Here is a 26,723-nt window from a genome sequence, read left to right as displayed (position 1 = left end):
CAAATACTAATCAACAATCCTGTATAGTAGTGGTTCCCAACTGGTGGGTCGCGGCCTAAAAGTGAGTCGCTGGTCCACTCTAAATGCACTGCAAGTGACTCACAAAAATGTCAAGTTGTAACACATCTAGTACAGTGAATTTCTAGCACAGAGCTTTTATTTTGAAGTGCTGTTTCCTGCTGTAGAGTGAGTGACTAACAGACAGCTGCTTAACAGAGACAGCAAACTAGCTCAACAACATGGTCAAATGCAAATATGAGGCTGAGTGCATTTAAACTGTGTGGACCTTGAACTAAAGAGAAATCTGGACTCCGTGGGTGGACCAGTTGGGAACCACTGCTGTATAGTACACCTTTAGATATATCAACATATCTCATAAACTGGAAAAGAAAATACATGATGATGTAAAAAAAAAAAAAAAAAAAAAAACTTTTAATATGATCAGATGTCCCTTTTTCTTTTCCTGGATCTGACTGATGTGCATATTTCCAACAAATTTTATTTCTATTGTTTGTGTCTGACTTGATTAAATCAAATTCAGTCATGCTGATGTTTTTCCGTGAAAGTAAGTAACTGAATCTTCTTTTGTTGTCATTATGTTCTATTGTAGTTTTGAAAATGCACTGAATTGTAAAAGCAAGTTGATGTCCTCAGTGATATGAACACAAAATTTAGTCCAAAAGATACATATTGTAGATTAGATTAATTTGTAAAGGAAACTCAATTTTGACTTTACTGTGAATTGAAAAGAACAGCTCTGAAAAGTGCTTTGTGAATATAAGTATTAGCAGAGGTGTGGATTTGAGTCACATGACTTGGCCTCAAGTCACAAACTTGATGACTTTAGACTCGCCTTGACAAAATCAATAAAGGCTTGCAACGCAACGAGGACTTTAACACTATTGTGCCACAAATCCATGAATTTCTCTTCGATTGTTCGGTTCATTCCAAGCGAATCCAGATCTACTTTGTTTGAATTATTATGACAGCATCCAGTCAAGTTGCAGGAGAGAACCATGAAGAACTCACTTTGAATTTCTGAGCACCAGGTGGAAAAAATGACATCAAAGATAATTATATTCACATATAAAAAATGTGGTGGTAAAAAAAAAAAAAAAAAGATTGCGCAGATAGTGCAGGTCGAAAATTACATGTGGAGATGAAACAAGTTCCAACTATGTTCAACATTCAAAGTTGCACAAAGAATGGTAAGTCGTGGCTGATATTAACATTGTTGGTGAGCTAAAGCTTAGCTAGCATTACTACTCTGTTGTTAAAATGGCATTACATTTATCGAAAAAGACATTCCACCTCTGAGTATTATGCATTTGGTGCAGTAATGGTCATCAGTTATGGTGGAATTGATGATGACAAGTTCAGTTTCTGATCCTGGTCAGTTGGGATGACTGTAAGTTTATGTAACCATTGACATTTTCATGGCCTTAAAAGACTAAAAAAGAAATTCCACCCCATTAAACTGTAATTATTAATACTAAAAGATAAATGTATTTGTTGTATGTGCGCCACATTTCTGCTCACCTGCTCTAATTTTGTATTTTGCTCACATCAGCCAATCAGCTGTGATGCACTGCCTGACAGTTATTGATGGCAGAGGGAGAGACAACAGTTATCAATTTGTTTCCATGCGGTTTAACTTCTGCTTAATGTTCTGTGTCAATGGATTTAAAAATTTCAATTTGAGCAGTGACATTTTGTACCTCACACACGCGATCAAATATGCACAGCAACTTCACAGCAGTAATGTTATACTGTATTAATGCTGATGAGAGGACTGTGTGTTTGTGTGTGTGTGTGTGTGTGTGTGTGTGTGTGTGTTCCTGTTTTTACTCAGCGAGTCCCTACTGATTACAATCTGTAATCATCAGTAATGATGTTGAAAGACTTTGCCGCCAGGAACAGCTGACCTACACTCCGGTAACTCAAAGACACACACACACATGCACGCACACAGAGTAAAATAAAACTTCTTGTCAACCTGCCTGTATAACGGAAGTAATACAATTCTATTTGGTTTGTGAAATTAAATTCACTAACACAATAAAACTTAATATTCATTAGATGAACACTTTTTTTTTTAATTCAGTGTTTCAGCAACCACTCAGTAACTTTTTACTGCAACTGACAGTCGCCTCAATTAATTTAAGTTTTACGCAGATGCTGACGTTGCATTTCTGTTCAAGTACAACTATGAAGTTAATTTGCTGCAAAAACTCCTTGTTTGTGTGTGTGTGTGTGTGTGTGTGTGTGCGTGTGCATAGATATCATTGTGCATGTGTGTGAGTATGTAAGTGTGTTAATCAATATGAATTAATTCCCAGATTCTTCCCTAAGGACAAAGGATTAGCTAAGTTCAATTAGGAAAAAAAATGAGCTGTGTAAGCTTCCCTCTGCTCGGTGTGTGTGTGTGTGTGTGTGTGTGTGTGTGTGTGTGTGTGTGTGACAGAAAATAGGGTGTTAAACAAAGTGTAACCCAAAGAGACAGAGAGAAGAAGGGTGTCACAAGAGTAAAGCAGGGATGCAGTTAAAGGTGAGCCCACTGACAGAAAAGTTTGGTTAAATGAGGAAAAAATAAAACAAATGTTTTGTTCTGAATGTTTTGAGAAGCCACAACAGCGCACAAACCCGTCAGCGCAACTTCTGGCAACAGACTGGCAGCTGAAGGTCGACCTGGAGAGACAGCTCAAATTTCTTGACACCATAGCTGTGACCACGCTCAGCCCTGACATGGTTCTCGTGTCAGAATCATTGGAGCAGGTGGTCCTGCTGGAATTGACTGTGCCCTGTGAAGACCGGATGGGAGAGGCATTTGAGAGGAAGAAGGCCTAGTATGAGGAGCTCTAATGCCGAAGCAATGGATGGAAGACCTGATGCTACCCCATAGAGAATTTGCCGGCTAGTTGTTCTGCAGGGCCCTCAAGTTGCTGGGCATCAGAGAAGTGCACAGCAGGAGAGCCATCAGGAACATCACTGATGCTGCTGAGAGGGCATCAGGATGTCTGTGGATCAAAAGGGGTGAACCATGGACCACACTAGCTGCCTAGACACAGCCTGGGGTCTGATCAACCCTGGCTGGGTCGCCTGGGCAAGGGTGTATGATGTTGAAACACCTGATGACCCCAGGTTGCATCACTGTTGACGTTTCTAGGTTGCACCATTAGGTGTGTGTAAAATCAGTTTTGTCTCAAGGTGGCTGCATTTCATTCCACAGACATTTTTACATTTCTCCCCCAGAAAAACGCAGAAAAAAACACTAAAACAGCACAACATAAAGACAGTAAATTAGCATTACATTAGCACTTCACTGTTGGTTTTCAGTATGTCCCCCTGATTGTTGAGCATTTATATCCTTATGTGTTCACTCGTGCCTTTTTATGTTTTTACTTGCTGCACAACCCTCCAGGGGCAAAACAGAATTGCAGTTGAAGTTGTTAAGACGCCGCAGTATCCACTGACAGACACTCACAGTGATATTTAACCTTGAAGTCAAAAATAAGTTTTAATAAAAACATGTCATGCAGGTTTTGAACAGGCTGCATGAGACTGTGGTTAGGGAGAGATTTGAATTTCATCCTGAACAATGTGACTGCAGGCTGATAATATTCAAGAGGAAAAAACACAACCTTTGATACACATGTGAGTCAGCTTGTGATGTAGATGTGATGAGCGAACAGCTAACAGCAAAAGAAGCAGGCTGGACCAGTCATATCCTCCCCGTCATACCCAATAATCACCCTGTAGAAAAAGTCAAACAATGTAAGTACTTGGACACAATTATTTAACAGACCCTAACCAAGGGAGTGCTTTTAAGTGAGCCAATCAGCACCTGTTTTTAATGAGGAAGCCGAGGAGCTTCAGTGTTAGCCAACCCACACATACTCGAAATACCATGCAGCAGAATGGTTGAAAGTATTTTATCATGTAACATTGGAGCATGTCAGAATATCTATCTCTATCTATCTATCTATCTATCTAACTATCTATCTCACTTCATGGTGTTTCATGAAAAGGTCCATGGTTGACCCTTAAATTGGATCAAGCACCCTACAACAATTTACTTACTGACTTATATGACTGACAATACAACATATGTATTGTTATTGTGTATTTTTATCATTAAAACACATTTCAGCTGCCATCTCACGTTCCCCCTGCAGGCATTGTGAAATGGTGCGCTCCATCTGATCTGAAAATGGTGTATTTAAATATGTCTGCATACTGGGGTCCCTTAAGAGTCTTGATATTACATAAATTGGGCACGACTGGACAACAGAGTTGACAACCAAATACTTTTTACACTATTTCAGTTCAGCAATTAAAGTAGCCCTCAGGATTGAACGAATAACTGAAGAAAAAATGTATTTGTTCACCCCTGATTTGATCTTATGATTGAATATTTTGCATTAATTTCCTCAATCCATGTCATTGGAGGGCATTTTTTCAACCCAGAACTCACATGTGTGACGTACCTCTGCTTTTCAAAATAAGAAAACACAGTCTTAACAGTAGATACAACATACATGTCAAAATATGATTGACAGGATTATATTCACAGGAAGTATAACATTTTGCTTAGTGATATGTAAAGTAACACCCTCCCCCACCCAAAGATGGGTGTGGATGAGGGGCCCACTTTGATAGTGTCGTCCCCCTGCCCATATGCCCACATCTTTTTAGCCCATATGAATGTGAATTCAGGGCATTGTTATAAGAGAATTTAATGCTCTGACAAATTTCCCCGAACAATGAAATGATGAAAACTAAAATTCTATTAAAAGGAGAAAAAAAGGGCCCTCAAGATTAAAATATTTACCCAGAAAGCTATGTATTTCTCCAGTTTTTTCAAAATTATTATTATAATTATATTCTGGCCTAGTTGTGGAATCCTACAAAGAAGTTGACTTTAAAATATTTCTGCTATTCACTTCCATAGCACCCCTGGTGTGTAGGCCTAAATCTGATTTGCTGTAAAGTTGTATCATTCAGATACACCACCTGCACAGATTTAAATGCCTATAGCTACTGTTATATTTTACTCCCTCTCCAGTGCATGAGGGCTAACAGACATAGAGGGATGCTGTGTAAAGGGTGGGGGTAGATTTAGGCACTAGGACCCAGCAGGTGCAGCCCCGTGTTATTTCAGAGGGCTGCAGCTCGGTCCCGTCAGCAGAGCTCTGGCTCTACAGCGGCGGCAGCAGCGTCCTCTGGACTCGGGACGCGGAGTGAGCGGCGGCTCCCCATCCTGCTTCCCACAGCACGGGCACGGGCAGGGGGGACAAGAACAACTTTACCTGACTCATTTCGTGGATCTGAGGAGCAGCACAAACTCCCCAAAACACACGATCTTCTTCTTTTTCTTGTTTTTTTTAAATGAGTAAGATACTTTAGACATGGCTTCATCCGTGAGCGGCACAGAGGAGGTCCGGGTGTCGGCGCTGACGCCCCTGAAGTTGGTGGGACTGGTGTGCGTGTTTCTCGCCCTGTGCCTGGATGTCGGGGCCGTGTTGAGCCCGGCGTGGGTCACGGCGGATGATCAGTACTACCTGTCCATGTGGGTGTCCTGCTGGAAGCCCGTCAGCTCCGCGGAGTGGTCCTGCAACAGCACGCTGACCACCGGTGAGACAGACGCACGCTCATGCGCTCACACACACTGACTTATTGTGGCTGATGGGGTGATGCGCCACCATGTTGTTTGGGATGTTTTAAACCAGAGGGCTGGTGTAGTTTTAGGGATGTTCCCCCTTAAAATGGAAGGTTTCGGGGTGCAGACAGACACCCACATTGATATTCAAATGAAAGTCAGATGCAGAGCGCACGGGGATAACAAAGGGTCCCTGCAGACAGTGCACTGCTCAACCAATCTGTTCTGTGGGTGGGAATTATAAAACACCACCCAGGAGAGTGCTAAATGTTAATTACTTTATAATTAGCTATCGCCTGCTTAATTTAAACTGCACAACTTTTCTACAGGAAATAAGATATTGAACAATGGGCTGCACATTTCTGCTCTCCACGTGGGAAATTAAAAGGAAAAAAAGTGCAAGAAAAAGTTTATCCGAGTGTCAAAGTCTGATGAATTAAGACGTGTTTGGTTTTTCTATCTAGGCGAGTTAACTTTTCTTCTCAAACATTTGCCCAGTGCGCCACTGAATGATGTGGGAATTTCGCCTCGCCAGGAGCGGTCCAGCTGGGGTTTCATTTGGCCTTTTGTTGCTCACAAAATGAGCCTTTGTGTGGGTTTCTCCACCAGCCAAGGAGCGAGGGCAACTCAGAGCAGAGAACTCCCCAGAGATCCAGATGCCTGGAGATTAGTAACCAGGGAAACAAGTGAAGCACTCCAGAAATGCTGATTTTCCTCTTTTAGGGAAACTTCTTTATGAGGTCCCCATGAAGTTTGTTTTTTCTTATCTGGAAGCATTTTATATTTCCATCACAGCCGGACATTTGGGGACAGAAGGGCGGTTGCGGAGAGGTCATGAACATCATCAAAAAAATCTAAAATGATTTAATTTAAAAAAAAAATTGCCTTGTTGAAAAAATCAAATTTAAATCAATACAGCAACCCTACAGTTTGTAACTGGCAACTTCTTTGGGCCACAGTCTGTGGTATTGCTGTATTAGATTATAAATTGGACAAAATAACGTGAACACCTTACAGTATATTCAAGTCTAGGGCAAACACCACAAACTATAGGGCATCGCTTTCATTTAAAAATTGAGGGGTGCACATATGAAAGTGGTGTTTGGGGGTCCCCTGCCAGAAAATGTTGAGCATCAATGTGCAATTTTTAATGTTATTTTTCTAAACTGTTTAAAAACTGGCAACTTCTTTGGGCCACAGTCTGTGGTACTGCTGTAATAGATTACACTGGATTATAAAGTGGACAACATAATATGAACACCTTACAGTATATTAAACTCTAGTACAAACATCGCAAACTATACGTGCACAAGGGGTGCACATATGAAAGTTCCTCTACCAGAAAAATTTGAGCATCAAACACTTTTTTTGCACCAATTTGTGCCTTTTTTGCACCAATTTATTGGCTACATGTCATTAATTTTGTCAATAAAAGTCATCCCCTACCTTTATGTTTTCTGTGGGTGACAAATGCACATATTCCGAATATTGAGGGCGACGTGACCCCTGTATCACCTCCAAAATCTAAACCTGTGCCTCAAAAATGTATTTACTGCATTGTTTTTAATGGGGTTGTATTGTATTTTGCAGGTGTTCCCCTGTGTCTGCACTTTAATGTACTGATTGCCACTTAATATTTTGTTATATATCAGTTATTTTTCATATAAAAGTTGTCTAAACTCTTTTCTGCAAATGTGAAATAAGGTTGTATCACACTATGTTTCCAACACCAGCCTCTTTGTTTTATTCTCTGTGAGTGTGCTCCTATATATATATATATATATTTTTTTTTTTTTTTTTTTTGCTGCGTCTGACCTCCTCCTGTGTGCTGAGTGGTGAATTGTGTTTTTGTTAGTCTGACAAAATGTTTTCTTTCTGTCTGAGAGATGAGTAACTGTGGGTCATGCTGGCCCCGATCCTCCTCTGTCAGCGCAGACAAAGTGCACTTTGGTGCCATATAAAGACATGCAGTCTCCCTGTCAGCTCTCAGCAGCAGCAGCATACCACAGTAAATGCACACAGCAAACTGCCCATTTCCTCAGGCGTGTGCTTGGCTAGGCTTATTGATTCGAATCCCAGTAATCAGTTTCTACCCCTCCTCACCCTCCTCTCCTTCGTCAGCCCCCCAATATTTCCTCAGTGTCATGCTCTGGGCATTAAACAAATCCTGTTAGTTTTGAAACACCAGCTGGCCGCTCAGATGTTTTGAGCTCTTTCTGCGAGGCCTGCATGTGTGTGTGTCCGGGAAAATAATATGAAGTGTGAATTAGAGAGCAGACATGAGATATGGCCTTGTTACATGCTCATGAAGTGTTTCAAAAATATTGACACACACACACACACTTAGGCAGAGGGTCAGAGGTCAAGTATAAAAGATACAGCGTTTACAGGAGTAGGAATGTGGAACGGTCATGCAAGAGCAGTGTGTGTGTGGATACCAGGTCAGTGTGAGATGAGGGGATGAATGTGGAGCCAGTGTGTGAGCGAGCCCAGCTCAGTTAGACGCAGTGATGCCAAAGCATATTAATAATGTAATACGTTATTGATCCCATTTTTGGGTGACTTTCTGTTCTTTGAGGGAGGTCACAAGACACAAAAAAGGTTCTTGAGCAAAGACACTCAGGTCTTGAACCAGGCACATCTGGCTGAACATCCTCGTGTTTCTTAAACTTCTCCATCCTGCTGCCTCACAACAGAGTGAGACTGAGTGTGTGTGACAGCAAGAGAGACACTGGAGGCTCTTCTGTGACACAGATCTTCCACCATTGTCTCAGACAAAGAAACAGAATCGGGGCCCTGAGGGAGTTTTTCGATTAACACTTGAGCAGTGCCTGACACGCACACATGGGACCATAATTAATGCTCAGATTGGATCTTGTGTACTGTATCTCCTTTTCCATCTGTCATCATGCGGGGCTCAGATTAATAGTTTGGCGCTTCCTGCTCGTCACAGCCTTTAAGCACTCCGACTCTGGCTGTGTTTCTCGCACAGCGAACAGGGTCTGTTCCAAATCTGAGATGCGATGACTTTCTGCATCCTCCTGTTTTTCGCGAGCGCGCTGATAAGGCTTTGCGGGCCGGCTGGGCTGAAGGCACCAAACTGACCGAGAGAAGATAGCTCACCAGTGATAGGCTTTGACAACAACAGGTCAAGTCACTGCGGCTCTTTTTCTGGGAGGAAACCAGTGGCAGAGAATGTGACGGGGTCAGTCTTCAAGGGGGCCTCGTGTTGTGCAAGCCAGAGTCAGGAGGGAGCGGGTGCTCTGCTTTTTGTGGGCTCTTTCCAACATCCTGTGGTGACAGGGCCCATTTTTAAACCCTAAATCCTGAACCATATTTGGTCAGAAGTAGTTGATGTTTGTTTATATTTGAGCTGCTTGGCCCCTGGAATAAAGTTTCCCTCCAACAAGAGTGGGAACTGTATTTTAAGCTGCTTATGTTCCGTCACTTTCTCTCCACTGGTGAATGTTTTAATGATTTTCTGCCTCAATAGAGAGGAAATATTCTTGGCAACGCTTCATCATTTTTTACTTCCTGGGCCCCATAATAGACAATATTATGTATACTTATGAAAAAATGACACACTCTAAATTTAAGTCTTTCAGTATGATTTTTTTCACCCGCTGTAATAGTGAATGACTTATGCAGAGGCCAATCTCCTTTGTGCTTTGATGTTATTTTTTCCCCACCCACTGCACTTTAAATGATTTCCTCCTGTGTAATCAAATGCCTCATCATAATATCCTCCACCTGTTTACATACAGACCTCCTGTTTCCGCAAGTACACAGAAAAACTAAGGAGCAGACCCTTAATCTCTGAACAATAACACAAAGTGTGTCTCTCAACAATCCTCAGTTAAGGTCCCATGGCTAATTAAATCTCAAACGCGCTCTTCTGATGAAGTGGGTTGTTTTTATTTACACAAAGCAAACAAAAAATCGCTCCTTTTTTCACTCTATTTTTGACAAACACATTTTGTTCCCTTTTTGTGCAGCCACTTCGGCGCTCCAACAAGGATGGGAAAGCGAGATTGAGACGGCAGTTATTTCCAGTTGACTGTTTTTAGAGTAAATCTGAATGAAATGCTGAGAAAGCTGCTGAGCTGGCATCAGCCAAGAGGGAGGGATACTCATTATCTGAGTCACCTCTCACAGAAGCTTTCTGCTGCATCGGGATCCATTACTGAACCCGCTGATATCCAAGCGTAGCCAGGCGTGTGTGTGTGTGTCTGTTTGTTTCTTGTCAGCCAGAAACTGCTGTGCTCGGTTCGACGGTTATTCACCGCATGGTTCACATTCTTCTTCTTCTTCTTCTTCTTCTTCCGCCACTGGCCTTGAATCCCCAGTGGCTCACATCAAAACACGATGAGCCATCGTCAGCTTCTCAGAATATGAACAACGAGTTAGTCTCAGCCTCCAAACCACAAATAGTTTGTGTGTTTACACTGTGGTAATTCACCACAAACGTTAGTGGGTGGAATCATTTTTTTCTCTTGTGAAAGATTGACCATGGCAGTGTTGCTGCGGCTCACCAAAACAGCCTGGGACCTATTTTGTCCTTTGTCCCTCCTCGTCTATCTAAACACTTTGCCTCTGCTGTCAACAGCGCAGACACAGCTCTCCAGAGTAACCTCGTTTTAGCTACCTATGTCACTCTCTATCTCAGTGTGATTTCATGCCTCTCCTCCCTCCTCTCTGTCCCCATGTGTGTGTGTGTGTGTGTGTCTCAGACTGGCAGATTGCCACACTGGCCTTACTGTTGGGGGGGGCGGCCCTCACCCTGCTCTCCTTCCTCGTAGCGCTGATCTCCCTGTGCTCGGGCTCCAGGAGTCGCTGCTACAAGCCTGTGGCTGTCATGCTGTTCTCTGCAGGTACGTGGAGAGAGTCTGTCGCAAACAAACAAGAAGGAGGAGCTCAAGGACAGTCCAAAAATACAACACAATGACTGTCCAGCTTCCACAGCAATCTACATCCATGATAGCTGTCAGGGGAAAGATGAAAGGGAGGCAAAACAAAAAGGTTGAATGTAGGATTTTGGTAGCTATCAGAGTGTCTTCTTCCACTTTGTGTGTATTTACCATACTTGTTTTGACATTAGTACTGTCTCTCTTTCCTGTTTCCCTCTGCAGTGGTGCTCCAGGTGTGCAGCTTGATCCTGTTCCCCATCAAGTTCATAGAGACAGTAAGTCTGAGGGTGTACCACGAGTTTAACTGGGGCTACGGCCTGGCCTGGGGGTCGACCATCTTCTCTTTTGGAGGAGCCCTCCTCTATTGCCTCAACCCCAAGAACTATGAAGACTACTACTAAAACGTGTGAGACAAGAGGAGGAATTGAGACTCTCTGTTTCACCCACTTTCCTCTCAGAAATAGGAACTTTCTGTCTGTTACACAGTGCATAACTACAGACTAAAAAAAAAAAAACAGAAAATACAAATGCTTATTGTTAGTTTCAAGACTGGAAACGAGCTCCTCCATTTGATACTGTGAACTTGTTGTTGTCTCAGAGACTATCCTCACTCATTGGACCGAAGCCCCGTGCTGTCTCTCCCAGAAGGTTTGGCAGCAGACACGGCTGCGAAAAAGAACTCCAACCCAGCCAGTTTAATTTGGGAGAGAATGTCAGCGCTCAGATAACACCGCGTCCCCTTTAAGTGGAACTCCAGTAGGTCTTTAAATTTGGGCAGAAAATCTGGAGGGAACAGATGGATTCGCTGACCCCATACTGGGACGAATCAATGGACTAATTAACCAATCAGAGCAGAGAATGATGTAAACTCAAGCCAATAAGGGAAGTCACACATCCAGGGAGAGAAATGTCCTATTGAAGTTATAGCATGACAAAGTGAGGAAGACAGGGCACACCTAAGGAAATGCTACATTTCCCCAGAGTTACACTAGAAACTGGAATTTGGCAAAGCCTTCTTCCTCCAGCAGAGTGTAATAGATTGGGTTAAAGGGTGTCATGACGCTCCGAAAGAGTCGCTGTATTTTCTTTTGTCCTATTTAAAGCATCAGAGATACTGATAATAAACAGAAGCTACCTAAGGCAGTGAACACATTCCACAAATGATAGCATACTGGTGAGAGGTTAATAAACAGCAGTCTATCACATGTAAACCTGCAGCATAACCCAAGTTATACCTTCTTTTTTTAAAAATGGTTGTATTATATGTAAGTATGCACATTAAGCATATTAAAGTAATATTCACAACAGGAAGACCAGTGGGAAGGAAGATGGCAAATGACCATGTCTGCCGAGTGTGCACGCACGTCTGCATGATCATACCACCCAGCATGTGCTCACACAGCTCCCCATGTGATGCCTCCTTATCTTCTCACCCTGTAGGAAATGGGAATGCTTGGTAGAGTAAACACCAGTAAGAAGACAACAAATTTCAGATAGGGAGAGGCTGTAGCAGAAAATTATTGTAGTTATCAGAAAAAGTCAGTATATGTAGTTTTTGCATCTAAATTAAAGGTCCGTGATAAAGTACTTTAGGAGATGCCAGAGTGCTATGTGCCGTGCATGAGTAGTGTTACGAGGACTGTGAGAATCAAGTAGAAAATGGGAAGTTTCATACCTGAGCGAGAGGTGAGACCTGTGGCGGCGGAGGACCTGCGGTGGTAATATCTGTCTTCTCAAACTTCGTTCGACAGGGTCAGAAACTTCTCCAACTTCCTCTGGCAACATTAGTGAAAGTGAGAGTGTGTGCATGCCACTACCATTTGCTGCTGTGTTTCTGATTCCCAGGGGTATGATTACTTACACAATAAACATGTACTGGAGAAAAACAAGGTGTGTTTGGATGATGGGGGGAGAAAGGAGAGCTATTAACTAGAATTACTGCCTCTGCAAACCAGTGAAGTCGCAGTTAACATCCATGTCTGCCCGGACTCGTGTAGCTGTGACGGCTGACGATGCTTCAAATAATGGATGCTGCTGCAAGAAACGTTAATGCTTCACACACATCTTCAACCTGGCAGTACAGACGATCTATACAATCAGTAGAATTTCAAGGTTGGACACCCAAGATAAGTGTCACCAATTCGGTATCTGACCAAATGTTGTATGATGTCAGAGTGAAGTTGACCTTTGACCTTATGAGTATGAACTGCCATCACGTCATAATTTCATCCTATTAGACAGTTGTGTGAAATTTTGTCATAATTAGCCTGTGAATTCTCGAGTTATTTGAATTAGTTCAATCTTGATTTGAAGTGGACGTTTGTGCCAAATTTAAAGAAATTACAATTTTTTTAATGAATAAATTAATAGTATTGCTATATTGCGGCAATATCGTATCGTCACACAGTGTCAAGTATTGCTTTTTTAATTATATAAATTATTAATTTTACAAATACAAATTAAACTTTAGGTATTTTACTTGAATAATAATTCAGTCCACGACATACATTTTTGTTGTAAATAAAATTATTGAAGCGAGATGAACAGACTGAATCCTATTAGATATACAAATGTTGACATTAAAATCGCAATAATATTGTATTGTGACTTAAGTATCGTGATGATATCGTATCATGGACCCTCTGGTGATTCCCATCCCTACCCAAGACCTTATTAAAATTTCGCATTCATGAGATGTACACAAGGTCACAGTGACCCTGACCTCTGACCACCACAATCTAATATACTCATCTTAGAGTCTAGGTGGATGTTTGCGCCAATTTTGAAGGACTTCCCTTAAGGCCTTCTTGAGATATTGCGTTCCCTACCTCCGTCATAAACCGACATAAAGAACTATGCAGACATGCCAGCTGTGCGTGGTCAAGTCACATAGAATCAGCTCCTTTATTAAGTACAGCAAGTTGAGGCATTTGCACAGGAAATCAACATCTTCCGAACACATAATACAGGGTGGCATAATATGCATAAAAGTACCAGGAATATACTCATATGCAAATGTCTTTTAGTGTTCTTCTTTCAGTGAAGTGAGCTCTAATACAGAGCCAGATACAGTGTACAGTCTACATTTCGCATTAGTCAGAATGTATATACCATTGCTTTCATTGTTCCACTGTCAGAGAGGGAGTTACAGGTCCTAGATTAAAGTGGAAGTGCCTCCATTGTCAGTTCAGGAATGGGCGCAGTCTTGTAAACAGGGCAGTCTCTGTTTCTGCGTGGAATGTTCTCTAGGTAAACTGTAGCTCCTCCTCCTCAATCCTCGATCGCTTTGACCTTTCCGAAGCCCCGACCCACCCACTGCCAGAGTCGCAGCGCCACTCCCTCTTTTATACATTTGCCATGATAAGAGTCTCCGACTGTCCTGAATAAGAATCTTCATCATCATTCTCCAACGGAAAATAAACAGGGTCAAAGTGCACAGGAGTAGTAGATGGGAGAAGGACAAGTGGGCAGAGAGGGGTAGTGGCTCTTCCTCAGCAGGTAAGAGGGGCTTATATACTGATCGACAGGGGGAAGACCTCTACACAGATTCTGCAGACTTTGGAGGGGTGGGGCTTATACTATCCAAGGATTGGCAGGGGATGGGGCAGGGGTGGGGCATTACAGCGCAGCGCTAAGCTCAGGTGTAGCGCGGCATCTCACACTGTTCACAGCGGTTGAGTGCAGGGTGATTGAGGAAGGTGCAGCTTTCACAGTTCCACTGGGCGCCTTCGAAGTCCTCGTCCCTCTGGGGCCCCGGCACTGGCTTTGGGCCCTGCTCCGCTTCTAACAGAAACAGAGAGAGGCAGTGCATGACGAAGGCTGTTCATTCATGTGGTAAAGTGCATGATGCAACAATTTAAGTGTCATCAGCTCCGGGCTTAAATTAACCATGGCCGTCACTCAACACGTGTGAGGCGTTCAAGCAGCAACCATTCAGTTTTAATGTTGATAGACATGGGGATCTGCTACATAGTAAGGTTTCTCATATAGTTTCCATGCTAACAAGTTGGAGAAGCTAGGGATGCATTGATTTTGAAATTCTGGGCTGATGCTGATGTTTAAAATAACAATTTGGTGGATAGCCACTACTAATGTTTTTATGTTGAAGAAATCTACACCATGAAAAAAAACAAATGAACTGTTTGTAAGTAATTACAGCCTTATTACACGACCTTAGCATGAGAGCAAATTCAAATTCATGAAACCTTTATACACCCTTTAAAAAAACCTCTTTTTATTATATATTGTATATCATAATCCCCATTCTAATATATTTTTTATCTTGCTGTGAAAACAACAAATTTCACCATCTCGCCATAAACTACATTTTACAAGATTACATTGAACACATCACGAGAGTGCTATAATTTACTTTTGCCAGATACTCATTTGAGCTAGGGATGGGTCACGATTTTCGAATTTCGAACAGTCGTTTTATTTTTGAAAAATCGATTTTTTAATGCGACTATTACTGTTCGCCGTTTTATTTCCCCCCTTTATTTGACATGCAATTCAGCTCCTAACCACACGAGGGCAGTATAGGATTGCTACAGTGGTGTGAGATGGGCTACCAGCTAGTTTGATGCTCTTCTACAAACAGAAGAAACATGCAGAGACTACTACTCCGCGAGGAATGTCCGCAGTCATTCGGGCTTTCATAGTCGAGCGCACTTCCGCGTTGTAGTTTCCTGTAAATGTCCGTGAAAAATCCCCGCGATGTGAAAAATACATGCCGAGCAGTCACTGGTGCGCAGAGCTTTGCGCACACAGGGCTTGCGGATGTCCGCTTTGAGTCCGCGCGGACCTCCGTGGAGTCCGTTCCGCGTACCTTCTGCCCGAGTATGTTCGGGCATTTAATAATGAATGGATCTCTGTGTGCATGGCTCCGGGGGGGGGGGGGGATTATCCGAAAAATTGTCGAATAGTTGCCACGATTTTCGAATAGTGTTTTTGCTTGTGCTGCCCATCCCTAATTTGAGCCATCTCATAGTAGAACAGCAAGATCACTGAGCCCATCTGCCAAACAGTCATTGTATTCTTCTTGTATCTGCTCATTATTCTAAGTCTGTGCCTGTTAGTCTTCAGCCTGTGCAAAATTGATGTGACACAACAGAAAACATCTGCCACTGGCATCAATGAATGTCATCTTATTTGCAGATAAGCTGATGGCAGTCAACAAGGTGAATATCGGCCGATACAAATGTTCAGCCTACATTCCCAGTCGAAATTAAGCTTTTAGTTTTGGTTTGAAAATAAAAATGTCCCAAATCTGCAGAACAAATCTCGGGCTTATACCAGACGAATTTTCAAGCAATTTCACTTTCGCAGACAAATCTCCAAATCTCCAGTGATCTTGATTGTTTGGCGTAAGGTGGTCATTACACTCAGTCTGAGCTGTCTTGAGTCGATCTTTTTCATTTCATGACTTTCCAACAAAATCGTATGTTTAATAAGTCTTTGGTGCAAATTGTAAAGTTCAATGTCGCGAACATTATCAACAACCAATAGCTGCGCTCTCTCCAGCACCAAACAAGAAGCAGCAAACTGGGCAGACGGTAAACATGGAGGGGACTCCGGGGAGGCATATGAGCGTCAATTCCCCCAGTCTCCTCCCACTAAAATAATGCAGCTAATCAACTGAGGCTGATCGCAACTTGAGGTCAAAATTCAAAATTCAAAATGTGAAGCTTGTACAAACTTACAGTTTATTTTTTGTAAAATGACGAGAATGTATGACACCTTTTACTTTTTTTTTCCTAGAATTATGTGGGGTTTTATGCTGACACATGGGGAACTGTCAAGTCATATTTCTTTAAGGGAGTTTGGCGTAATATTCTCCACTGGGAGCAGGATGGGAAATAATCTCAAAAGATATCCAATTGTAGTCTAGCAAATGGTGACCCTGCCAGACCCCCAGTCTCTGTAAAAGGGATGTATAAAAGGGAGTGAGACTTTAGTCCTTAAAAAGTCTTTTCAAAGTCCTCTAGAGTATGGTAGGCATAAGAGAAATACTGTATGTGATCAATGACCTGAATGATCCTGCAATGAAACTCAAACCTGTATCTTAGCAGCAGGATTAATTCGTGAGGCATCTGTTTTTCTTCTCTCTTGATGAAAATGTCTCATGACTCATTTTTAAATTCTGAAAACTGTGTTGAAAAAAGTCTCACCTTTCTTCCCAGGTTTGGGCGGCACAACGGGACCAGGCTGAATGTTGTCATAAAAGTTGTTCATTGCTTTTGGATCAAACTTCCCTGTGGGAGAAAGCAGAAATCAGATACATGAGTTTGTTCAGATGTGTCTATCCCAACCAAAGGTCCAGACAGTTTCCAGCTTTTCTCCTTGAACCTCCTGACTGACTGCTGTGTTCAGACTGACGATACCAGCCTCCTCAGTCATTGCACGCAGAGAGGACTGCAGGATCAACAGGTGAAGAAGTTGAATCTGGCTCTATTTTGCAGCAACGTAATGAAACATCACCTGGTTACACACTAGGATGTCCAATCAAATGCAGGCACATTCCCGTTAGGCTAATTTGTAACACGAACAGCGTAATCCTACTAGTTACCTCCAGGTCTCTACGACGAGTTTGGTCAAATAACTGTTTCTGTAATAACTTTCCAGAGTCGTAAAATCCTGTCTCATAGTACTACAAACCACTGTGCAGTGTTTTAGCATCCAAAAAGCCTTGAAATTCATGGATCCATTACTCAAACTGACCGTCCTGGAATGTATTTAATCATCTCTCTGGCACCCGTAGCAACAAGCCCCGACCAACGCAGCCCCTTGTGTTTTGTTAACGTAGTGCTTGACTTGGTCTTAATGGCCGCTAGGGTAATCACTGATGCTACAATACAGGAGCCAATTCAAGCACTCTTCACAGTCACAGGATTTTGCCAGGAGATGAAACCTTGATCTTTTTGGCAAGTCTTCACTTGGATATACAAAACACATTTTTTTAATTAACTGCAACATTAAATAAGGAAGCCTGCTATCTTTCTTCAAATCAGATTTATGACATATTAATCAACATGGGATTTCATTGTCTGCTTAGATGCAGTTTCATCAGCCTAAAAAGAAATACAGGCCGTACAGCCACAGGCTTGCAGTCAGATGTTAACCTGATTTTCTGTTTTATTTTTGCAACTGGGTGGAATTTTCTGCAAGCAAAGTTCTCTAACTAAATAAGCTGCTCTGTGAGTGTATGAAAGCTTGGCCCTGAGAAGTACACAGACCACTCACACGTATTATGACTTCACATTTGGCTGTCTGTTACAAAAGAGGCATCAGTTAACACCATTTTTAAGAGGCCTATAACATCTATTCAACTATTTTTTACAACAACTCGCAACAACTGACCGTTAAATAACTGGACAGAGCCCGAAATATCAAATACTTTGCACCAAGACAAAGGTTAAAAAAATCTAAATAACAGGAACAATGTATGTAATTGTATGTAACAATATGATACCCTGATTTTCAACAGGTCTTTTGTCTGCAAGCAAAGACAACATGCCTTGGTTTACATTTTAGCATTCAAACTAACATGATGCACCCAAGAAGTATACGTTTAAATTCAGGGGCTGACCAGAAAATCCAATTATTCTGCAGCAGCTGTTTAGATTTCTTCATTGACTGAGCAGGCCATCCACAAAAACAACAAGTGTGAGAGGGGCACTGATGAGGGAAGTCAGCGTTCAGAGGCTCAGAGGAGAGACATTGTATATATAACAACTGCTGCCCGGGTGCCTCACCATTTGCAGCTTTATGGAGGAGTGGCAAAGAGAAAGGGTTGAAAACAACTTGCATACATGACTTGTCAGCCAGTGTTTGCCAAGATTGAAACAAAGTGGAAGAAAGGTTTGCAAATTTCCCAGGACGACCACGACCCAAATGTTCAGTGGCACGGGGCCAACTGCAAGCAAACTAGTTACATTCTTGAGCCTGCTGCCAATTGGACTGTTTCAAAAACATCACTCCTGGTACATATATTAAGCTCTGCAACTCTTTCACACTTGGAGATTAGGGGCTGATATCAATTACGTTATCAGCAAGGATCATGCACCAGTCAAACACGGTGCATGGGCCCAGTGAGTGTCAACACTGAATTGGCCTGGGTCCTGTCACAGACCAGCCGGTCATTTTTAGAACGCTGCATCTGTATGCAGTGTGATGGAGCCTCATCCATCACTTTGGACCCAACTCTCTCTGCTTCTGGGCTTGGCTCTTTCAAGATCAATGCTTTCAAATAAATCAGAGACACACTTCAAAGGTTTATGTGTAGGAATGTGCATTTGTCTGTGTGTGTATGTGTGTGTATACCTCTAGACTGCAGTAGATCCGTCTCCTTCAGGGTACAGTCGATATCAATCTGAAGCTGTCTGTTCAGACTCCGCAATCGGGTCATCTCTTCAGGCTGCAGCCGGCGAAACACACAACCCAGTTAGATTAGACCAAAATAAACACCCAAGTATTCCCCAGCACTCCTTCCAAACTTCTTCTTACTAATAAAAAACTGTTTAAACGTCACTTTTCATGACACAGCATAGCAAATTGTCTTACTGTTGCTACAATCTGGGTGTGCCTAGAATACTAGGTTAAGTTAAGTTTGATATGACAACACATGATTAAGTTCAAAGTCTGGCTCAAACCCAGAGTCAGTCAGTAGCAACGTAGCTGCCGTAGCATACTGAGCCTCCACAGCCATGGGATAAAGACAGAGTCTAAAATATTTTGAGTGTTAAACTTGTGGATAAGCCTATTGTTTTACGTCACCTCTTGTAAGCATGTGAAAAGTTTTAGAAGATTAGTAGTGACACAAAATTGTAAAGAGGAGAAAACGTTTGTCCGGTCCTTACTCTAGGTATTAGACTGGTGGAGTTGACTCGTCGAAAGCGTCTTTGAAGAGCGTCATACTCCATGCTATTGACATCGGACTTCAGGTGCTCTAGTTTCTGCTTCTCCATAAGAAGCTCCTTCATTAGACGCTCCATCCTGGCCCGCTGGTGGAGCAGGAGAGCTGCAGGAATACACACCAAACACAAAATGCTTTTATTTCATAAAATAAAAAAATACAATTTTATATAAACCCTTTTCTCACTTTAGTGCACTGTTACTACTCCTCACAAATAATAGAGCCCAACACTGCATAAAGGAACAGGGGCTGAACAAACTAACTAATTCATGTCTGGAAAAAAAACAAACAAACTGGAAAGGTAGCAACACAGACAACTAAAATATAGGCCAACAAGCAGGATGTTTGCTTTCTAAGAAGTCGGACCATCAGCAGTTTAACAGTTTGTAGCACAAGACGACAAACATAGTTAAAGAGGGCAAGCAGACACAAAGCAGTTACAAAAATGACATGATTTCCATGCTTGGGAGTAGGGTTGCAATGCTATGAGATTTCCATGGTACAATAACTGTCTCAGAAAATACTGCAGCTTCATGGTATCACAGTATTACAGAATTATTATCATCATCAGTGAGAATGACCCTTAAAGGAATAAAAATGGAAGGGTTATTTTTGGTTGAACAAATGTTTTATAACATAATCGAAACTTGAATCTATTTTGTTAATGGAAGTGTGTATAAAAAGTCTCCCCTTAGAAAATAACTAAAATTAACAGGAGATTCAACGTCCAGTTGCTCTTCTAAGGCAAATTCACATGGTATGATTACCATCAACTTTTACATCATGGTATACCTTGAAACCTGTCTATTGCTGCAACCCCACTCAGGAGACAGCTTTGAATATGACAGCAAACTATGCAAACAAGATCGCAACTAAATGATGGTCATTTACCACTTCACCGACACATCTTTGTGTTGGTGAAGTGGTAAATTTTAAGACTGTCAGTTTTAGACATAAAGTTGGCGTGTAAGGATTGCTGCATATTACTGTAGGAACACCTTATAGCCATAGAAAGTAGTGTTGGAAGATATGACGGTAGATACCATACGACAGTAGGTATGTTTCCACCAGTAGAGATTTGTCAAGACCGTTTCTACAGCAGGAGCTATTCGGGGCAGGTTATGTAGCAAATCACTACTTGATTCTCATTATAACTCAAGATTCTTGCGTGATCTTGCATATCCAGCTGCCTGGCAAGGTAACGTGATTTGGGCGGACATGGAGGAGGGGAACAAAGTTGTAAATACAGACACCTGTAACACTTGAAATTATTGTTGTCTGGAACCTTAAAGCTTCAAATTTGAGAGATTTTTAGTTTTACTGTTTTAATTCTTTTGTTTTTAACTTAAGTGTTGTCTCATGTGAGACAGCTGCTTTTTTGTTTAAATGTAAGTTCCAAAGTAAAGAAGAAAATAAATATGATGAAGTACAGTATGATTACTTAACCCATGATTGAATTTTCAAAATACACTGCCTGGCCAAAAAAAAAGTCACCACCAAAAAAAAGGTCATACACTCTAATATTTCATTGGACCGCCGTCTTTAGCTTTGATTACGGCACGCATTCGCTGTGGCATTGTTTCGATAAGCTTCTGCAATGTCACAAGATTTATTTCCATCCAGTGTTGCATTAATTTTTCACCAAGATCTTGCATTGATGATGGTAGAGTCTGACCGCTGCGCAAAGCCTTCTCCAGCACATCCCAAAGATTCTCAATGGGGTTAAGGTCTGGACTCTGTGGTGGCCAATCCATGTGTGAAAATGATGTCTCATGCTCCCTGAACCAGTCTTTCACAATTTGAGCCCGATGAATCCTGGCATTGTCATCTTGGAATATGCCCGTGCCATCAGGGAAGAAAAAATCCATTGATGGAATAACCTGGTCATTCAGTATATTCAGGTAGTCAGCTGACCTCATTCTTTGAGCACATACTGTTGCTGAACCTAGACCTGACCAACTGCAGCAACCCCAGATCATAACACTGCCCCCACAGGCTTGTACAGTAGGCACTAGGCATGATGGGTGCATCACTTCATCTGCCTCTCTTCTTACCCTGATGCGCCCATCACTCTGGAACAGGGTAAATCTGGACTCATCAGACCACATGACCTTCTTCCATTGCTCCAGAGTCCAATCTTTATGCTCCCTAGCAAACTGAAGCCTTTTTTTCCGGTTAGCCTCACTGATTAGTGGTTTTCTTAAGGCTACACAGCTGTTCAGTCCCAATCCCTTGAGTTCCCTTCGCATTGTGCGTGTGGAAATGCTCTTACTTTCACTATTAAACATAGTCCTGAGTTCTACTGTTGTTTTTCTTCGATTTGATCTCACCAAACGTTTAAGTGATCGCTGATCACGATCACTGAGGATTTTTTTCCGGCCACATTTCTTCCTCGAAGACGATGGGTCCCCACTATCCTTCCAGTTTTTAATAATGCGTTGGACAGTTCTTAACCCAATTTTAGTAGTTTCTGCAATCTCCTTAGATGTTTTCTCTGCTTGATGCATGCCAATGATTTGACCCTTCTCAAACAGACTAACATCTTTTCCACGACCACGGGATGTGTCTTTCGACATGGTTGTTTAGGAAATGAGAAGCAACTCATTGCACCAGTTGGGGTTAAATAACTTGTTGCCAGCTGAAAGATAATCGCCCATGCAGTAATTATCCAATAGGAGGCTCGTACCTATTTGCTTAGTTAAATCCAGGTGGCGACTTTTTTTTTGGCCAGGCAGTGTAATTACTGTATTGTGATGTATACCGTTACCAAGATGTAAAATTACATGTACTGTGACAGAAGGTTTCGGCCCATTCTTGATGGAAAGCACACAAACATGCAGCATATAAACAAATTGGTTCTTATCAAATTCTGGAAAGCTGTTGAGATCTTAAATATTTGCTCATATATGTATGAATATATACAATATAAACAGAATGAACCTTTAAATCAATGAGGTGAACATGAATTTTTATAGACTTTTAGAATATGTAATTAACGACTGTGTAGATAAATGTAGAGAGACAGATGACAAACTACAAATACACCCAGCTGGAATCAAACCAGGGACATTGCAGTTATATGGTCCACATCTTAACCACCAATAAACAACATAGCCCAGTCATCAAATTCTAAGATGATATGCAGTTATAAACTCTGCTCTACAGTGGTGTCGTAAACACAAGGAAGACATATTCTAAGATGACGCTTTGACACAACTATTTTCAGGCTAAATGCTCTGGTTGAGTCTCTTTTAGAAACATACATCCAATGTCAACTTCAACTGTACAACACTAGTGACAGAAAGTCACACACACACACACACACACACACACACACACACACAGAGCAATAGATGGAGAAAAGGATTGAAAAAATAAGAATCCCCTACCTTGTGTGTAGGCATAGTCATCAGAGCCTGAGCTTGAACGTCGGGGCATATGTTGAAACTGACTGACAATATTCCCTGGCAGAGCGGAGATGGGCAGGATGGGTGCAGGTGCAGTGTTGTGTTCCGCTTGATCTACTATGTTGAGAAGAGACTCTGCTTCTGCCACAGGAGGTGAGCTGAGTGGCCTCTGGGCCTGGCCTCCTGGGGACACTTTGATTTTGAAGGTGTAGGCTGACTGGCCTGGCTGAGGAGAGGAGGCAGGCCGAGGCCTTGCAGGACCCTGATGCTGCAGGTACATCCCAGGGTGGAAGGATGCCGGGCCTTGAGGTCCACTCATGGTGATACCCCTCGAAGGGGAGCTGGGTGAGGGGCTGGTGGCCATGTAAAGCGATCCCTGGGGGTGTGGGCTGTGCACAGGTGAGTTGCTGCGAGGTCGTGGACCCTCCAGGGTAATCTCTATCTGGTTCTTGAGGGAGCTTTTTGTGTGGTAGGGCCTGTAAACAGGTGGCTGTTGCTGGGGTTGTTGCTGGTGATGGTAGGGCATGCTGGGAAGGGTTGGCGAGCTAATAGGGAGGAAGACATATTGCTGGTGCTGGGGTTGCGGCTGGGGTTGTGGTTGGGGCTGGACCTGATGCTGCGGGGAGCTGTAAGGCGAGCCGTATGTGGGGGTGCTGTAGGGGGACTGCTGATGCTGATATACAGGTGCCCCTGAGGAGGACCAGGGTGCTGGCTGAGGGCTCTGGGAGGGTGAGGGTCGTATATACAGGGTGGTATTGGAGCTGTTAGGATAGTGGCCAGGGGGAATCTGCAGAGCCTGTGGGACACTGGGTATACTTTGCGAAAGCGTGACTGTTATAGGGTTCATACTGTAACGTGGGACTGGGGAGTATGTGGGAGACATGCCCTGCATTGTGGGTGGAGGAGTGGGAGTGCTAGCCGAGCGGCTCTGATCATTCATGAAGAAAGGGTTATAACCCGGGGAGGGGGCCATGGTGGCGGGGGCTGACAGTGGCTCAGGGTAGCTGGGCCGCTGAGGTTCGATGTGACTGTCACTGGTGCTGTGCACAAGGGAGCGCCCTACTCCTGCTGCTCCTCCATTTGCCTTGCTTGCCTCTGAGCCTGGGTATCCCAGGCTAATGTGCAGCATGTGGTTTCGACTCAGCCGCCCCTCCTCTGGACTGTGATGGAACTCGCCATACAGGTATCTGTTACTCTCCTGAGCCAGCAGGCGGCAGCAAAGATCCAGGTTATTGTTGTTCTGGGACAGCAACAGAGAGCAGTGTCAGTCATGCACTGTGGGTCAGTCATACGGATACATCTTGGGGGATATTACAATATATTGAGTAGTGTGAATATAGCAAATTATCCTGAAACAAATCACCCTGCTACCCAAGTGAATGCCACAAATTTCCAACATTCTCTAAACAGCTCTTCTGAGCATATGCAGGAATGTGTGTGTGTGTGTGTGTGTGTGTGACTACCTGCAGAAGGCACTGTGACACTACCCCCTCTGGGATCTCTGGGAAACGCTGCTTGAGGTCCTGCAGGATGTGGTAGTCAAGCTGAGAGCCTCCCTGCGCCATCCTGAGCCGACAGAGAGTCACCGAGCCCAAAGCTGCAAATGCTGAAAAAACCGGTCTCGTCTCATCCCCTGAAGATGCAGACATGACAGGCAGAACTGAAGCAAAACTTGAATGTCATGGGTGTGCTCGCAATAATCCCTATTAGCGCTGCTGGCCTGCCAAATCTCTGTCACACACCCAGTGTGTCAGCAATAATTACAACGAACACATGAATAAAATAATATCTGAGAGGTGTGTCAACCTGAGTTTTCGAAGAGAGCTTAATTTATCCACCAAGAGAGGTGAAACAGACGGATTGTAACACACTGACAGGGTGAAAACACCCCAGCGTTACTGGTATTCATTCACATTAGCACACGAGTGCTAGCAAGGTGCCTGTCAGTCTGTTGTTGTTTGTTTAGCCATACTGTTGCACCAAGCAACGACGACATACCATTGCTAGCTAGCAGGCTAGTTATCAGCATCTGTTAGCCTCCGTACATCACTCAAACAAACAAGCACACCGGTGTGCCGTGAGGCTACCACATGAAGCAACATTACCACAGCAGGTAGATTGTCCGATGTCACCCGTTACTAAATCAGCAACACAATCCCTTATCCAAGTCACCCGTTTAAACAAAATTAAGTCCATTCGTCAACTGCCTGCCAGCTAACTGTGCTAATGCTAACCTGAGCCTGGTCCTGCTGGCTGGTCAGCTGTCACAAGCCTGGGTGTTGATGGATTAGCTAGCTAACCATGCTAAAGTCAGCGAACGTTAGCCACTGGCGGTTTCATAAAACTTACCGTGTGCTACGAGTCTCCCTCGTGCCTCGGACCATGGCTGAGTCCCGGGGGGAGTTGTGATATTTCCAAAATGGTACGCTGAGGTTTGTCAATGTCTTGTTTTGACAAAATAACTTGTAGTTTCGCATTCCAGCGTCAGGCCCCTGCCGCTGAATTGCATACGAACAGGCTGTCTATCGCGATAATGTCAGATTTTCCCGGACCAGGAAGTTGTTCAAATCGGCTGGATCGACGCTGTCGCTACTGCGCATGTCTGCATGCCGTGCCCCTGTGATCAAGATCGGATGGTTGAACTCCATTCAGTTTTTATATTATATTATATATTATATTCACATTACATTAATACGCTATCAATATTGTTAATATTGTAATTAAGGAACACTTTTTATTTTAGGCTATAATCTTTATTCATTATTTACTTTAGTCATACAAGTTTTAAAGTGCTTCATAAAAGGCAAAAAAAGAAAAAAACAAGTTCTGAAATAATTTGATTTTATAATAACACATAAAACAATTTCAATAATGCACAACTAAAGAAATAAAAAGATAATAATAGACTTTTTTTTAGACATTACTAAACAGAAAATTAGAGTAAACTCAAAGCCATATAAAATCAGGATAAAGTCTCCCATAAAAGTAGCATACATTTTAAGAAGATCTTTTATCTTTAAAACGAAAATAAATGACAAGTGATCCAACAAACTCCATTCAATAAACTATCAACATCCTGTGTATCACGCTTATTGCTGTTAGACCCCATACATAAAACTATATCACTCACATCACATTAAACATTGAATAGGGGGCTATGGCATAAACACTGTTTAGTTAATATAAGACAAAACACATTTTATTCATTTTGATTTCCCTTTATATAATCAGATGAAATTTTCATTGGGATTCAGACCAGTTTTTAAGAGAGACCTGGCCAAAAGAGTGAGATAAAAACATCGTTACAGCAATAAACACAACTCAAATAACACAAACAGGCTAAAGAACTAATGACACATGCTATAAAGTATGTAAACACACACACACAAAAGATTAATGCATTACCCCTTTAAAACTGATTGGAATTCCACTAAGTAAACATGAGTGGTTTTTTTCTGTAAATTTTTTTGTATGGAGGATGATGAGCTCTCAGTTTCCAAATCCTAAAGGAAAGTCCATCCACCTCTTGCTGTGTGTCTCCAGTAATATCATATGTCATATTTAACATGCATGTGTGAATCTACAGCCTGCAGAGAAACAATAGAGATCAGTCACATGATTTAAATTAATTTTGCATGATTTAATAATTGGTTCTGGCATGTAGACATGACCTGACAATCATGCTGTAAGTATGTGTAAATAATATAGAGGGAAAAACAGGTTTTGTGTGATGGAAGAAGTCGCTGTGATGCTCAATATCTATTCATCATGTTCATTAGCTCTGCAGTACTTTGGTTCATCAACAGCCTTTGAATTAAAACAGTAAAGAAGTGAAG

The 26,723-nt window shown here is 42.4% G+C and overlaps 2 protein-coding genes across 2 annotated transcripts; one reads left to right on the top strand and one right to left on the bottom strand.

Annotated features, from left to right (window-relative positions):
* The first annotated feature begins 5,183 nt into the window (after positions 1 to 5,183).
* On the top strand, positions 5,184 to 12,452 carry tmem47 (transmembrane protein 47). The gene is made up of 3 exons (XM_033620845.2): positions 5,184 to 5,634; positions 10,390 to 10,530; positions 10,789 to 12,452. Exons 1-3 carry the CDS (start codon positions 5,409 to 5,411, stop codon positions 10,965 to 10,967), a joined length of 546 nt encoding a protein of 181 aa, XP_033476736.1. The 5' UTR covers positions 5,184 to 5,408; the 3' UTR covers positions 10,968 to 12,452.
* A 985-nt stretch (positions 12,453 to 13,437) lies between these two features.
* Positions 13,438 to 25,425, bottom strand: tab3 (TGF-beta activated kinase 1 (MAP3K7) binding protein 3). Its single transcript, XM_033622711.2, has 7 exons — positions 25,237 to 25,425; positions 24,351 to 24,520; positions 22,870 to 24,127; positions 19,425 to 19,585; positions 18,889 to 18,982; positions 16,737 to 16,820; positions 13,438 to 14,349 (listed from the first exon to the last, which is right to left on the bottom strand). The coding sequence occupies exons 2-7, from the start codon at positions 24,450 to 24,452 to the stop codon at positions 14,204 to 14,206; spliced, it is 1,845 nt and encodes a 614-aa protein (XP_033478602.1). The 5' UTR covers positions 24,453 to 24,520; positions 25,237 to 25,425; the 3' UTR covers positions 13,438 to 14,203.
* Between the last annotated feature and the right edge of the window lie 1,298 nt (positions 25,426 to 26,723).

Source organism: Epinephelus lanceolatus, chromosome 6 (genome assembly GCF_041903045.1).
Source record: "Epinephelus lanceolatus isolate andai-2023 chromosome 6, ASM4190304v1, whole genome shotgun sequence".
Lineage (NCBI taxonomy): Eukaryota > Metazoa > Chordata > Actinopteri > Perciformes > Serranidae > Epinephelus > Epinephelus lanceolatus.
The sequence above is the reverse complement of the archived record's forward strand: the minus strand, read 5'-3'. Positions and strand labels throughout refer to the sequence as shown.